This window comes from Dermatophagoides pteronyssinus, unplaced genomic scaffold, assembly GCF_027571235.1.
Source record: "Dermatophagoides pteronyssinus isolate colony J.1.1.1.1 unplaced genomic scaffold, Derpt_VIB-CSIC_2022.12 sq0006, whole genome shotgun sequence".
In the NCBI taxonomy this organism is placed as follows: Eukaryota; Metazoa; Arthropoda; class Arachnida; order Sarcoptiformes; family Pyroglyphidae; genus Dermatophagoides; species Dermatophagoides pteronyssinus.
Window position 1 is genome coordinate 1042594 of NW_027461530.1, and position 12265 is coordinate 1054858.

At 27.6% G+C, this 12265-nt stretch overlaps 7 protein-coding genes across 7 annotated transcripts; 3 read left to right on the plus strand and 4 right to left on the minus strand.

The window, feature by feature from the left end:
• Positions 1-407: 407 nt before the first annotated feature.
• On the minus strand, positions 408-2032 carry Ublcp1 (Ubiquitin-like domain-containing C-terminal domain phosphatase 1). The gene is made up of 5 exons (XM_027346179.2): positions 1709-2032; positions 1348-1650; positions 1190-1288; positions 987-1123; positions 408-928 (listed from the first exon to the last, which is right to left on the minus strand). Exons 1-5 carry the CDS (start codon positions 1887-1889, stop codon positions 677-679), a joined length of 972 nt encoding a protein of 323 aa, XP_027201980.1. The 5' UTR covers positions 1890-2032; the 3' UTR covers positions 408-676.
• Positions 2033-2075: 43 nt separating this feature from the next.
• LOC113795938 (putative lysine-specific histone demethylase 1) lies at positions 2076-5040 on the plus strand. Its single transcript, XM_027346178.2, has one exon. It carries the CDS (start codon positions 2193-2195, stop codon positions 4593-4595), a length of 2403 nt encoding a protein of 800 aa, XP_027201979.2. The 5' UTR covers positions 2076-2192; the 3' UTR covers positions 4596-5040.
• On the minus strand, positions 4584-5665 carry LOC113795940 (insulin-like growth factor-binding protein-related protein 1). Its single transcript, XM_027346180.2, has 3 exons — positions 5510-5665; positions 5115-5418; positions 4584-5028 (listed from the first exon to the last, which is right to left on the minus strand). Exons 1-3 carry the CDS (start codon positions 5663-5665, stop codon positions 4670-4672), a joined length of 819 nt encoding a protein of 272 aa, XP_027201981.2. The 3' UTR covers positions 4584-4669.
• A 267-nt stretch (positions 5666-5932) lies between these two features.
• Positions 5933-7178, plus strand: LOC113795941 (uncharacterized). Its single transcript, XM_027346182.2, has 2 exons — positions 5933-6734; positions 6793-7178. Exons 1-2 carry the CDS (start codon positions 6711-6713, stop codon positions 7165-7167), a joined length of 399 nt encoding a protein of 132 aa, XP_027201983.2. The 5' UTR covers positions 5933-6710; the 3' UTR covers positions 7168-7178.
• LOC113795958 (uncharacterized) lies at positions 7027-8540 on the minus strand. Its single transcript, XM_027346200.2, has one exon. The coding sequence runs from the start codon at positions 8151-8153 to the stop codon at positions 7206-7208; it is 948 nt and encodes a 315-aa protein (XP_027202001.2). The 5' UTR covers positions 8154-8540; the 3' UTR covers positions 7027-7205.
• Positions 8541-8726: 186 nt separating this feature from the next.
• Positions 8727-10938, minus strand: LOC113796007 (putative N-acetylgalactosaminyltransferase 9). Its single transcript, XM_027346252.2, has 4 exons — positions 10504-10938; positions 10133-10446; positions 9290-10072; positions 8727-9222 (listed from the first exon to the last, which is right to left on the minus strand). The coding sequence occupies exons 1-4, from the start codon at positions 10812-10814 to the stop codon at positions 8858-8860; spliced, it is 1773 nt and encodes a 590-aa protein (XP_027202053.2). The 5' UTR covers positions 10815-10938; the 3' UTR covers positions 8727-8857.
• Positions 10939-11014: 76 nt separating this feature from the next.
• On the plus strand, positions 11015-12264 carry MED27 (mediator complex subunit 27). Its single transcript, XM_027346254.2, has 2 exons — positions 11015-11959; positions 12025-12264. The coding sequence occupies exons 1-2, from the start codon at positions 11108-11110 to the stop codon at positions 12160-12162; spliced, it is 990 nt and encodes a 329-aa protein (XP_027202055.2). The 5' UTR covers positions 11015-11107; the 3' UTR covers positions 12163-12264.
• Position 12265: the final 1 nt, after the last annotated feature.

Genomic DNA, 12265 nt, shown 5'->3' on the forward strand with positions numbered 1-12265 from the left:
ATTCAACAAGTTTTTCATATAAATTATTTGCTTCAATAATATTTTTTCTTGCACGATAATATTCCAATTTATTCATTAATTCTTTACATTCATTTAATAAAATTTGTATCCTCTCAAATGATCGTTGATAATCATCCAACAATTGAAATTGATCAAATAAAATTTGTCTTTGTTGACAAATTTTTTGATATTTAAATATTGTTTTAATTTCATTACAACCGATAAATGATTCCAATTCTTCACGTAATTTTCTGGTTTTGTTGATCTTTTCAATCAATTTCGATTTCAATTCATTCGGTTTATCGTCGATTGATGATGATGATGATTGTTTTACCAAATCATTTTTATCAATTTCTTTACGATATTTTTGTATTTTTTCATCAAAATATTCAATAATTTCATTAATATTTGTAAAATTATTGAAAAATTTTTCAATATTATCAAAATCTTTTGATTTATTAATCATCATTATTATCAATTTCGAAAAAAAATAAACAAACAGACAATATACACGTGTAATACAGAAAAGATGATTTCAAAAAAAATGTTTTGCAAATTCTTTGTTCAAAGATCCTGTTCAAAAATGACGATACACGATTCTTCCATCTCATTTTTTATGGGATTTTACAAAGATAAATTTTTTAAAAAGAAAAAATGATTAAAATAAAATTTATTTTTAAATCATTTTATGCCAATTATCATGATTTAGCGAGGAAAAATCATCCAATAATGAAATAATTTTAAGATATTGAGCCAAATGTAATAATTCTTTATCTTTGCTTTTGTTTTTATATGCTTCACGAAATGCTTTGATTTTTAAACCATTCTGTGGATTCATTAGAAAATTACGTCTTAGATCATCAAACATTATTGTATTACGAGCATTATATTGTTGAAATTTTCCCCAAATTACACCCAAAGGTTTAACCTTGTTTTTTAAAAACAAAATTGTTGTTAAAAGTCTCAATTCAATATTCAATATTTACATTGATAACACCATATTTTTCCGTATGAACAGAAATCATGGCCGATGCATCCAAAAAGAATGCAATTTTATAATTAGGATTATTTGTAACACCTAATTCACGCATTTTTACTTCAATCCATTTCATACCGGTAGCCGCTATTATATTTTAACATAAAACTTGATGAAAACAAAAAATCAAATCAAATCGAATCTAATACTTACACCAGATGACAATATCATAATCTTCATAAGCGCTAGTGAGAAATTCATGAAGATAAGGTCGCATCAATTGTGATGCATGTTCGGCTGTTGATCGATGATCTTATTTCAAAAAAAATAAACAATATTAACTTGAAATAATCAACTTGATTATTACATACCGAAAAGAGTATAATCAATGTCAAGAACTAATAGTTTTTTACCATCTCTTGGTTCATTCATTACATTGATCTTGATATCTTTGATTCGTTTTTCAACTTTAGCTAAATACTCTCCTTTATTATGAATAGCAACCTGATCAAGTGCTTCGTCATCAATATCAAAATCATTGATCACGTTAGGAATGTCTGATGGATCCAAATCAATATTGGCAATCTGTTCTTCTTTGCTACCGATCATCATTACTTTGAATCCTGGTTTCATAACAAGATGTTCAATTTTTGTATCATCATCAACTGTTCGACCTGTTCGAGAAAAAATTATTTCAAACATTCGATTGATTGATTAATTAATTCGACAAACCATTATTTGTTTTAAGACCAATCAATTTTTGACGTTCTGGTTTGACACCAGTTTTTCCATAAATACATTCTTTAAGATTTAAAATAGTAGCAACATCATTCAAATTATCAATAATATATTCATTTCCCGACCATTTTACAACAATTTTTCGTTGATCATTAGTCAAAGATTGTTCCGACATGACAATAGTTCAATAAGATGTTGGATTTAAATTAAGAAAAAAACAAATTTCCTATAACTAATTAATAATAAAAAAATTTCTACAATCATAGAAATTGAAATTTTAAAGTTGTCAATTTGCTTTTGTTTTGAAGATGATCAATTTGGCCGGCCAAATTTAATAACTCACGAAAGCCGTTCGATGGACAGACGTTGTTTGTGAATGTTTTGTTCGAAATGTTTTGATCAATTTCAATTTTAAATTTTGAGTTTTTTAATGAAACGTGTTTGATGATGAAATAAATCCTAATCTTTCGAAGATTAAATGGCAAAACGTAAGAAAAATACAATCAAATATCGTTTCGATGATTGTCAATCTGATTCGGTGGATAATGAAACAAACGATATGAATTCAGAAGAAAGTAAAAAAGATCTGCTCATACCATCATCGTATGAAGAATTTACGAACAAAAGAGCTGCTAAAGAATCACGTTTAAAATATAATCGTTTGACAGAAATTGAAGAAAATTATTTTGAAAATGAAGATCATAAAACTTATTTAAATCTTCGTAATGCTATTCTACGAATATGGCATAATAAACCATCGTTGGGTCTTACGGCTGAAATTATTCGAGCAAAAATCAAAATCACTGATAAAAAGAAATTAGAATTGGCCGAAAAAATCTTAAAATTTCTTGAACGTTATGGTTATGTAAATTTTGGTGTATTTGAAAATACTTTACCAAATGAATGTGTAAACGTAAAGAATCGAGAACGAACAATAATTGTTATTGGAGCCGGTGCTTCAGGATTAGCCGCCGCAAGACAATTAATTTATTTTGGTTTTAATGTTATTGTTTTGGAAGCATCCAAACGTATTGGTGGTCGATGTTATGCATTTTATAAAAATGAAATATTCTTTGATCCGGGTAATATTTTAGTGAATGGTATCAAAGGTAATCCAATACGAACTGTTATGAAACAATTAGGTTTGAATGCCAAACAATTAAAATCCAAACATAAATTATATATGGATGGTGAATTAGTTGATAAGAAAAAAGATCTTGTAATGCATAAAATATTTTTAATCTTTCTTCGTACACTATATTTTCTTGCTATTGAAAATCAAATCACTGAATTTAATAATCAAACACTTTCACCGGAAAATATATTCGATATATTTATCTATTTTTTAGAAACGGCTGCAACAACAAAAGCAAAAGAAAATTGTAATAAAATGTTACGTTTGGAAGAAAATCTTGGTGAAAATTTAAAACCATTAATGGAACAATTTGAATATTTTTTTCGAAATATTGAATTTTTTCGTACAATCAAATATATGAATAGTATTCGATCGAATATTCAAGATCAAACTAATGTCGCTGACGATGATGATGATGATGATTTTGATCGAACAATTATTTTCGATCATACAATATTGAATTATACAAAGAATAGTTGTAGTTTTGCATCCATACTAAAAAGTCATATGGCCTTTTTGGAATGTATAATATTTAATGATATACATAAAAAAATATCAATGAAAAAAAATGATTTACTAAATTCGGATAAATTTAAAGGTTGTAGTGAATTTTTTTCACTCGAAGATATGCGTATATTTGAATGGTATTTTGGTACATTGGAATTTTTTCTTGGTTCTCCCTTATCCGATTATTCATTGGAAAAATTTGCTAATGATGATTTTAATCATTCAAATGAACAATATATTTTACCAGATGGTTATATGAATTTTATGCAAGCAATGTATTCACAATGTTGTTCAATGAAAATTTATAAACGAATGCGTGCACAGAAAATTATTATCAAACAAAAAAGTGTTGAAGTAATTGCCATTAAACAAAATGATAATTCCGAAACAATTACATTCAAAGGTGATGCAATTATCTGTACATTACCATTGGGTGTATTGAAAAAAGCTATTCAAAATGAAAAAAATCCCGAATTCGGTAATAATATTGTTTTCGAACCACCATTACCACAAAGAAAAAAACAAGCAATCGAAAATCTTGGTATTGGTACTGTGAATAAAGTAATACTTGGTTTTGAAGATGATTTTTGGCAATCAAAAGATCAATTTTTTGGAAATGTTGCCATGTCACGTGAATGTAGAGGTGAATTTTTAATGAGTTTTTTTAATAGTCCAGTGACAAAAAACAATGATACAGATGATACAAACAAAACAACAACAACAACCATATCGACCGATAGTAAAATGAATAAAAATAAAAAATTACCACAACCAAAACAAAAACCTAAACAAATGTATTCGGTAACATCTGTATTATGTGGTCAAAGTATTGAAACAATTAACCAAATGAATGATTTATTAAATGATAATAATGATACCAATAACAGCAACAATAATAATGAAGATGTTATTATTGTAAGTAAATGTTATAGTGGTTTAAAAGAAATATTTGAAAATATACCACAATATACTGGTGCATTGGTTACACATTGGGAACGTGAACCATTTTATTTAGGTACACATTCATATCAATCAATTCGTTCGAAATCAAATGATTATGAAATTATTGCCGAACCTATTTCAATAAATTCCAATCATCATCATCAAAATATTCCACGATTATTTTTTGCTGGTGAACATACCAGTATTGAATATCCGGCTACTGTACATGGTGCATTTTTATCTGGTTTACGTGCAGCCACCGAAGTAGCAAATTGTTTTGATCCATTAATTTTATAATGTTTTATTTTTATTTCAATGATAATAATAATTTCAAATTCATTTTGATTTGAATCAATGAAAATGAAAAACAATCATTCTTCAATAATATCAAATCTTTTTTGAAAATTTCCAATCGTTAAATAAGCACTGGTTTTATCTTCACCTTCGGTGTTAATAGCAACACAAAAATAATTACCCGAATCATCACGTTGTGCATCGATTATTTGCAGCCAACTAATCATTGCATAATCAGTACTTTGATTGGTACGAATTTCAAAATGTGTCTCTTTGGATAATATCGGTATTTCAATCAAACCACCACCAACACCATCACTGCGTTCAATTCGCCATTCAATCGTCGGTAATGGCCAACCAGTTGCTTCACATGAAAAACTAATTGAACTACCAGTATTATTTGTTGTATCTATTGGTGGTGAAATTATTTGTGGTCCTATTTTTTTTTTTTTTTTTTTGTTTTTAAAAAAGCGAAATATCAATTAATAAATCAAAAAACTTTTCAATATGAAATAATCATACGTTGTTTACAAGGTTGATTATCAACTTCAACCAATTTATTACGATTTTTATATCTGGCTTCAGTAAATTGACAACGATTTTCATATGTTATGCCATCATTTCCACAAATTGGTTCATTTTTTGTACAATAACAAATTGCTTCTGGTTTATCGGTTGGTTCCAGATCGGTACGAATTAAACATTCAAGATCATCACCACATTTTGGATATTCTGGATAATCATCGGGTAATTGATTTTTAAATTTGTTTTCATAACATCTTTCTCCTTCACGTTGTCCACAACCAAAACAACAATCACAATGATCCTTTGACATAAAAAAAATCAAATTTTTGTTAATCAATTTAGTTTTTACATTGAAAAAGTCAACAACAATTTCAAAAAATGAATTAATTTACTTTTACCAAACCAGCAAGACATTCACTATTTGGAACTGGACAATCACTTGGATCGCATTCATCTGCACATACATCATTTTTCATTGAAACTATATTTTCATCTGCATATGCAAACAATACAAATATTAAAATCGATAACAAATTAAAGATGTTCATTTTTTTTGAATCAATTCAGAATTCAAAATTCATTCAATTTTGGCCAAAAATGAGAATTATAAAGTACCAAATTCAAACAACAACTGTATTTAATGTGTTTACCATGCGGAAAAACTTTGATCTTATTTTGCATATATGTGTGTTTTTGGCTTGTGTGATGTGTGATGCGTTTGTGATATAAATAACATTGGATAAGAAAAAAGCGAAAACTTTCATTATTTCGTTAATATAAACAATCAGACTCATCATGGGTGTGTTCATCAGAATATCTTTCGGTTATGTTTTTGTTTATCTTATGCATATAGCCAATTCAACAACAGCAACAACAAATCATTGAACAAAATCAAAAAACCAAAAATATCAAATTCAAACCAACCGAAGGGATTCTGTTTGATTTTTTTTCAATGCAAGAAATAGATTGGTTGGCAAAGACAGTTACATTAAACAAAAAATATTAACTTGAAAAAAATGATGGAATTTTGCATTATGAACCGAAAGGATAATTATCGAAAATTGATTGATCGAATCGATTCAAACAAACAACAACAACAACAACATCCAATTAATCATTAAAATCCAAAGGAATGTTACTATCATTTTCGTCGTTATGATCGGGAAAAAAGGTCAACATTCTCAGATGCTTTTTTTTTGGTTAGCTGTACTAATTTTTTCAACTTTATGAAAATTATTATTATGAAAGAAAGAGAAATGCATTTAAACATCATCATCATTTTGTTGTTGAAGGGTTTTCCATTTTCATCATAATAATTTCACTTTAGATGATTATTATTAACTAAATAATTAAAGAACTGTAGAATTGGATGGACACTTGAATAATTTTCTCATTTATAATGATAAACATCATCATGATTTTGCCTACGGCATTGAAAAGTTGTTTTTCATCATCAACATAATGATCAGATGCTAGATCAGTTTCTCGAATTGAAATCGCCAGTTGATAAAGGGGTATATAAAGAGCTGAATTGATTTAACTGCTGCTGGTAATTTTATTCACTTTAATCAAAAAAAAAAAACAGGTAAAAAAATGTATCATTCTTCATTTTATCAGGTAATTTTTCACAAAATTTTCATTTGTTCAATTTTTTATACAAAGGTTTTTTTTGCAGATTACTTTATTTATGATAAGCTTGTGGACAATTATCGATTCATGGCCAATTATGTCATCTAGATATGAAAAATATCCGGAAAAACGATATCCAGAAATGATTTTCGATACCTATGATCAAAAAAATCAATATTATCAACCAAATTTTGATAGATCATCAAGAATAAATAAAAGAAAATTTCGTGAACAAGAATATGAATTGTTGGATCAAGTGGATGATGATGATCAAACTGGTGAAAGTTATTTAAATCGTCCAATTTATAATGAAAATCTAAAAAATTGGTTTGAACCAGAAGCTGAATCAATTGATTCAAGTAAAATTTCAAAAGATTTAATTAATGTTAGATTTATGAGATTAATAAATAAAGATGATTGAAAATTTTTAAATGTTTTTGTTTTGTTTTTTTTATTTATTTACAATGATAATGAGCGTAAATTATGGTTATTAGTTGTTGAAGAGAATAGACCAAAATGTTGTGAAAATGGCAGAATTATAGTTATAAAAAGTAGAATTAATTGTTGACCAAGATCCATTGATAATGAACGAATTTCAGGTTCATCAAATGTAAAATCATTCATTTCATTTGAAAAGGTTTTTCCATACGAAACTAAAGCCGATAATGTTAATAATGGTCGAAATAGTAGAAGCCATATAAAATTACTATATTGACATAAGAATACAATAACATCGAAACGACAATTACAATTAACATTGATTAGATGATTGGTAAATGTTTTGGAAAAACGTTTGGCACCACTGCAAATTATGTTTAATGATGTTAACGGAACAATTATGGTTACATAATGCCAAGACATTTGTCTAATATTCCATGAATCTAATTTATCAATACATAACAATATACCATGTTCATCGATTGTAGAATTATGATTACGTTGATCAAGAAAATAATATTCAAATTGATGTATAGTTGTTAATTGTGTAAGTATTAGATAAATAGTTTGCGGTAATATCCATATGAAAAATATAAATAAACATATTAGATTTGCACGTTTCGAAATGAATGTTTCATAGATATTTTGAAAACTAAACATAACAAATAAAAATGTTGAGATCATTAATGGTACTGTTTGTTGTATCATACAATGCCATTCAATATCGATAATAGGCCATATTGTTTCATAGAAAAATGATGAAAATAAATATGGTATCCATATTGAAATGAATACATTGACTAGTAAAAGATTTAATAAAAAATTTGTTGAATGTATACATGATGATGATCGATGGTTACGATGATTATCATGTCGAAATAATAGATTGAATAAGGTAAAAAAATTTAGAATAAATACGATCGATAAAAAACAGAGACGAAAAAATGGTCCCAAATTTTCTGTAGCCATTATTTCATAACATTTCGATTTTCAAAATAATCTGTTGAACAGAGATTCAGTGTTTATTCGATCGAAACCAATTGAACATCTAACAAATCCATCTTTAAATGATGGTTTTGTTCAATGTTTTTGCTGAATTACTAAAAAAAATAAAAAGAGAAACTTAAAACAACAACAAGAAAAGACCTGTTTCAAATCGAAACCAGAAAAAAAATGTAGGTCAGATTTCATTTTCATTTGCCGTTACCAAATTGTTTCAAACTATTCTGACTATTTTGGAAAAATAGTTTCTATTTTTATAAATATCGATCAAAGTTAACTGAAAAGTTAAATAATCTTTCAATCGACAATTATCAATGGATAGCGTGTGTGTGTGTGAGAGAATTTGCTTCGACCAACTATAAACCAACCAAAAACATCATATGTATGATGCTATCTATCTATAGATCCAGTATTAACCCTAAAAGCAGATTGATAAAAATAGAATTCATAATTGTTTTTTTTTTTTTTGTAAATTAAAAAAAATCTTTAATTTCAATCGATTAATTGATTGTCAAAATAATTTTTTTTTCAATATAGAAAAAATTCAATAAATTAATTTATAAATGGGAATGATTGTTGCACATAGAAACCTTATGGTTATTATTATTTTTTGTTAGGCTAATAATAATCATATCACAGAAACAAAATAATAATAATTAGCTGTATGAATATTATAATTTAATATCTTCATATTTTTGAAACCACCATATTTGAAATAGATCATCTGGATTACAATCAACAACACGAAGATTATCTGAACTTCTTAAACCTTCAGTTGTTAAACATAGATTAAAATGTTCATTACGAATTTGTCCACCTTTAGTATGCAGCCATGTTTGCATTTTTTTCTGAATCATTTGTTTTCGTTTATTTTTGTTTGAATATTTACCAGGGCATTTTGTTAATAAAACACGATGTGTAGCAAATTCATCGATAGTTAAACATCCTTCTTCACGTCTTATATAGCCATTTTTCATAAAACTAAACATTTGATTTGTCCATTCATCCAATGGTACATCCATACATTCATAGACACCTAATATGATAATTATATTAAGATGAAAACAAATAACAATCAATAATTATTTATAAAATCATCATACCCATTTCATGTTTTTTTTCTTCAGCCTTGTTAAGATTATCCAAACATAAATTGGTAATTGGATTACGAACAGTACCATATGCAATAACATCTTGATCATAGATATATTTCTTTTCGGTATAAATATTTTCCAAATACCATTGAAATGATTTACAATTTAATCTTTTACGAAGTTCAATTCTAGATGAAACATCAATTTTATTGATTTTTTCTTTAAGATCTTTACGATGTACAAAAAAATATTTAACATAATCATCCATCCAAACTAATGCTGTACGTAATGTATTCATTCCATGACTATCTTTACCAAGAAATGAATATGGATGATAATCACGAAATATATGGCCAACATGGCTACAAGGATGAATAAAAAGTTTTCCACCACATTGCCAAAGACGGAATGATAGTTCAAGATTTTCACCACCCCATATTTCCATCTGTTCATCATAGGCACCGATTTGAAAAAAATATTCTCTATTTATGGCAAACAATCCACCAGCCATTGTTGGTGTTTTAACCACTTTGGTTGGATTATTTTTCAAGCTCATTTCGTCCGTATCGATCCAGATAAAATGACCAGACCAAATAAAACCACCAACTTGAAAATAATAACGATTTCCAGAAACATATTCAAGATCTTGATCGGAAATTATATCAATCACTGGACAAACAACATTAGTTCGATCATCTTTGATCACTTTCATTAATGGTTCTAACCATCCATTAGTGGCTTCACAATGAGAATCTAAGAAAAGAAGTACATCACCTTTTGCTTGTCGTGCACCTGAGGATAATTGATTAAATTTAGTTATCAATGGATTAATTATCAATAAAATATTCATACCAACAAGTCGAGCACGAATTAAACCTTCACGTTTTGGCAACCGGATAATTTTGACTAAACTATTGAAATGATAATCAACGTATTCTTGTAATGGTACAGATAATTCAAATTTATCACTGAAATCATCAACTAAAATGATTTCTTTAAGTAAACGTTTTGGTGTACGATTAACCACAGACCAAATTGTGCGAATCAATGCTGACCAAATTTCATTTGTAAATATTATTATTACGGACACATCACCTAAATCATCAATATCGTAATGAACTTGAGCACATTCAAAAGGTCTGGGATCAGGTAAAGATCTGTTAGGACTATTTTTAGAAAAAAAAACTATGAATAAATTGAAATTAATATCAATAAAAAGCAACCTTAGACGATCACTAATGTAAACATTGAAAGCTGCTGATGAGAATGTTTTTTCCGATAATTTCTTTTCCTCAGCGCTCAATTGAACACCGTGACCATTTTGTCCCCACGATTGAATAATTGGATTCAATTTTTCATATAAATCACCATATTTTAAGGGTTTAATTTTATTGGAATGTAATTCATCATTAGTTAGATAAAATTTTTTCCAAATAGTAAAATAACATATAATTGTCAAAATTGTTATCAGACGACAAATAAATGTTTTATTCTTGTGTATTCGAGCGAATACAAATCGCCAAATTTTGACCATTTCGTCGTCGTCGTCGTCGTCGAAATAATGATGAACATTACAAATTCATATTTTTTTTATTTACAGATTTAAAAAATACTTTCAAAAGATCGATCTGATAAACAAACAAAAAAAAAGAAAATTCTATACACGTGTTAAAGAATAGAATGTTCTAATTCTATTTGATAACGCCATCTTGTATTCTAATTTGGAAATCGATTGACCAAAATGGTCATCTGGTTTTTTCTGTTGTTCTTGTCAATTTGAGCCGATTAATCAATTGATTTTATTTATTAACATCGATCAAATTAACAATGGAAAATCTTAATACAATAAATTCTGCTTTGAAAGCAGTTAGTTTAGTTCGTTCGGCAACACTTGATACATTAAAATTTATGGCCAATACATATCAATCATCCAAAGATGTTGAAGCTGAAATGGATCCAAATAAAAACAATAGTTATATGGGCGAATTTTCATCATTATCGAATGTTTTGGAAACTAGAGTCCGTGAATTGGAAACTGCTTGTACATTACTTTATCCAACGCTTAGTTCGATTAATTTAGCCAACACTGAATTGATTGCTCAAGATCCAAATTATGAAAAGACAACTTGGTATCCCGATATGGTCATATCATATCGATGGTTAAGCAATACTCAAGAATATTCAACATTAGCATTTCAAGCTTTACAAACAAAATTTAGTAAACGAAATTCTCGTTATAGACAGCGAACATCGAATCGTGTTATTCAAAATCATAATTTAAATAATCATTCTATCGATATATTCATTGGACAATTACAACGATCTTTTGATACAATGCCCATCGAAGTGGTTCGACCATTCGGTGTATTTACCGTACTTAAAATTGTTTTAGATCGTACTTTAAGAGCTGTTATTGTTCTACGCGGATTGGTCATCGAATGGGTATTGGTTAAAAGTTTTGAAGAAAATTTCGAAAAATTAACATCAAATAATTTGGCTAAAATATCTGAAAGAAATCCATACGCAACAAATTTTATCGATCTCATACAGGATGATACAATGGACATTTGGAAACCATCAAGATATAAAGTATTTCGTACAATTACTGATCATTGTAATGCAGCCATTTTACATTTTTATGCACCATTTCAAATGGATAGTGCTATCAAATATTTTCTGGTAAGTTTAAATTATTGTTTTTTTTAAACAATTTTCATCCATTTAAATTCTTTCCAAAATTATAGCAATGGTTACGAAGTTATTCAACATTATTTTCGGCTGTATGTCGTAAATGCGATTCACGATTGTTAAATGATATGCCACCAACTTGGCATGATTTTCGTACACATGAACCATATCATTTTGAATGTAGACCATATTAATGATAATTTCTTTTAAAAAAAAATTATTACAATCTTTTAATTATTGTAAATCAAGATTTGTATTTGTAATTTTTTTTTCTTCAATAAATTATCAAAATCGAAC

Coding starts and splice junctions, on each gene's coding strand:
- Ublcp1 (XM_027346179.2), bottom strand. CDS start 1,889: ATGTCGGAACAATCTTTGACTAATGATCAACGAAAAATTGTTGTAAAA. Junction 1,651..1,708: donor TGGTCTTAAAACAAATAATG/GTTTGTCGAATT, acceptor TTTCTCGAACAG/GTCGAACAGTTGATGATGAT. Junction 1,124..1,189: donor TTATGATATTGTCATCTGGT/GTAAGTATTAGA, acceptor AAAATATAATAG/CGGCTACCGGTATGAAATGG.
- LOC113795941 (XM_027346182.2), top strand. CDS start 6,711: ATGTATCATTCTTCATTTTATCAG. Junction 6,735..6,792: donor ATCATTCTTCATTTTATCAG/GTAATTTTTCAC, acceptor TTTTTTTTGCAG/ATTACTTTATTTATGATAAG.
- LOC113795958 (XM_027346200.2), bottom strand. CDS start 8,153: ATGGCTACAGAAAATTTGGGACCATTTTTTCGTCTCTGTTTTTTATCG.
- LOC113795938 (XM_027346178.2), top strand. CDS start 2,193: ATGGCAAAACGTAAGAAAAATACAATCAAATATCGTTTCGATGATTGT.
- MED27 (XM_027346254.2), top strand. CDS start 11,108: ATGGAAAATCTTAATACAATAAATTCTGCTTTGAAAGCAGTTAGTTTA. Junction 11,960..12,024: donor GTGCTATCAAATATTTTCTG/GTAAGTTTAAAT, acceptor CCAAAATTATAG/CAATGGTTACGAAGTTATTC.
- LOC113795940 (XM_027346180.2), bottom strand. CDS start 5,665: ATGAACATCTTTAATTTGTTATCGATTTTAATATTTGTATTGTTTGCA. Junction 5,419..5,509: donor GTCTTGCTGGTTTGGTAAAA/GTAAATTAATTC, acceptor TTTATGTCAAAG/GATCATTGTGATTGTTGTTT. Junction 5,029..5,114: donor TAATCAACCTTGTAAACAAC/GTATGATTATTT, acceptor AAAAAAAAATAG/GACCACAAATAATTTCACCA.
- LOC113796007 (XM_027346252.2), bottom strand. CDS start 10,814: ATGGTCAAAATTTGGCGATTTGTATTCGCTCGAATACACAAGAATAAA. Junction 10,447..10,503: donor TACATTAGTGATCGTCTAAG/GTTGCTTTTTAT, acceptor TTCTAAAAATAG/TCCTAACAGATCTTTACCTG. Junction 9,223..9,289: donor AGAAAAAAAACATGAAATGG/GTATGATGATTT, acceptor TTATCATATTAG/GTGTCTATGAATGTATGGAT.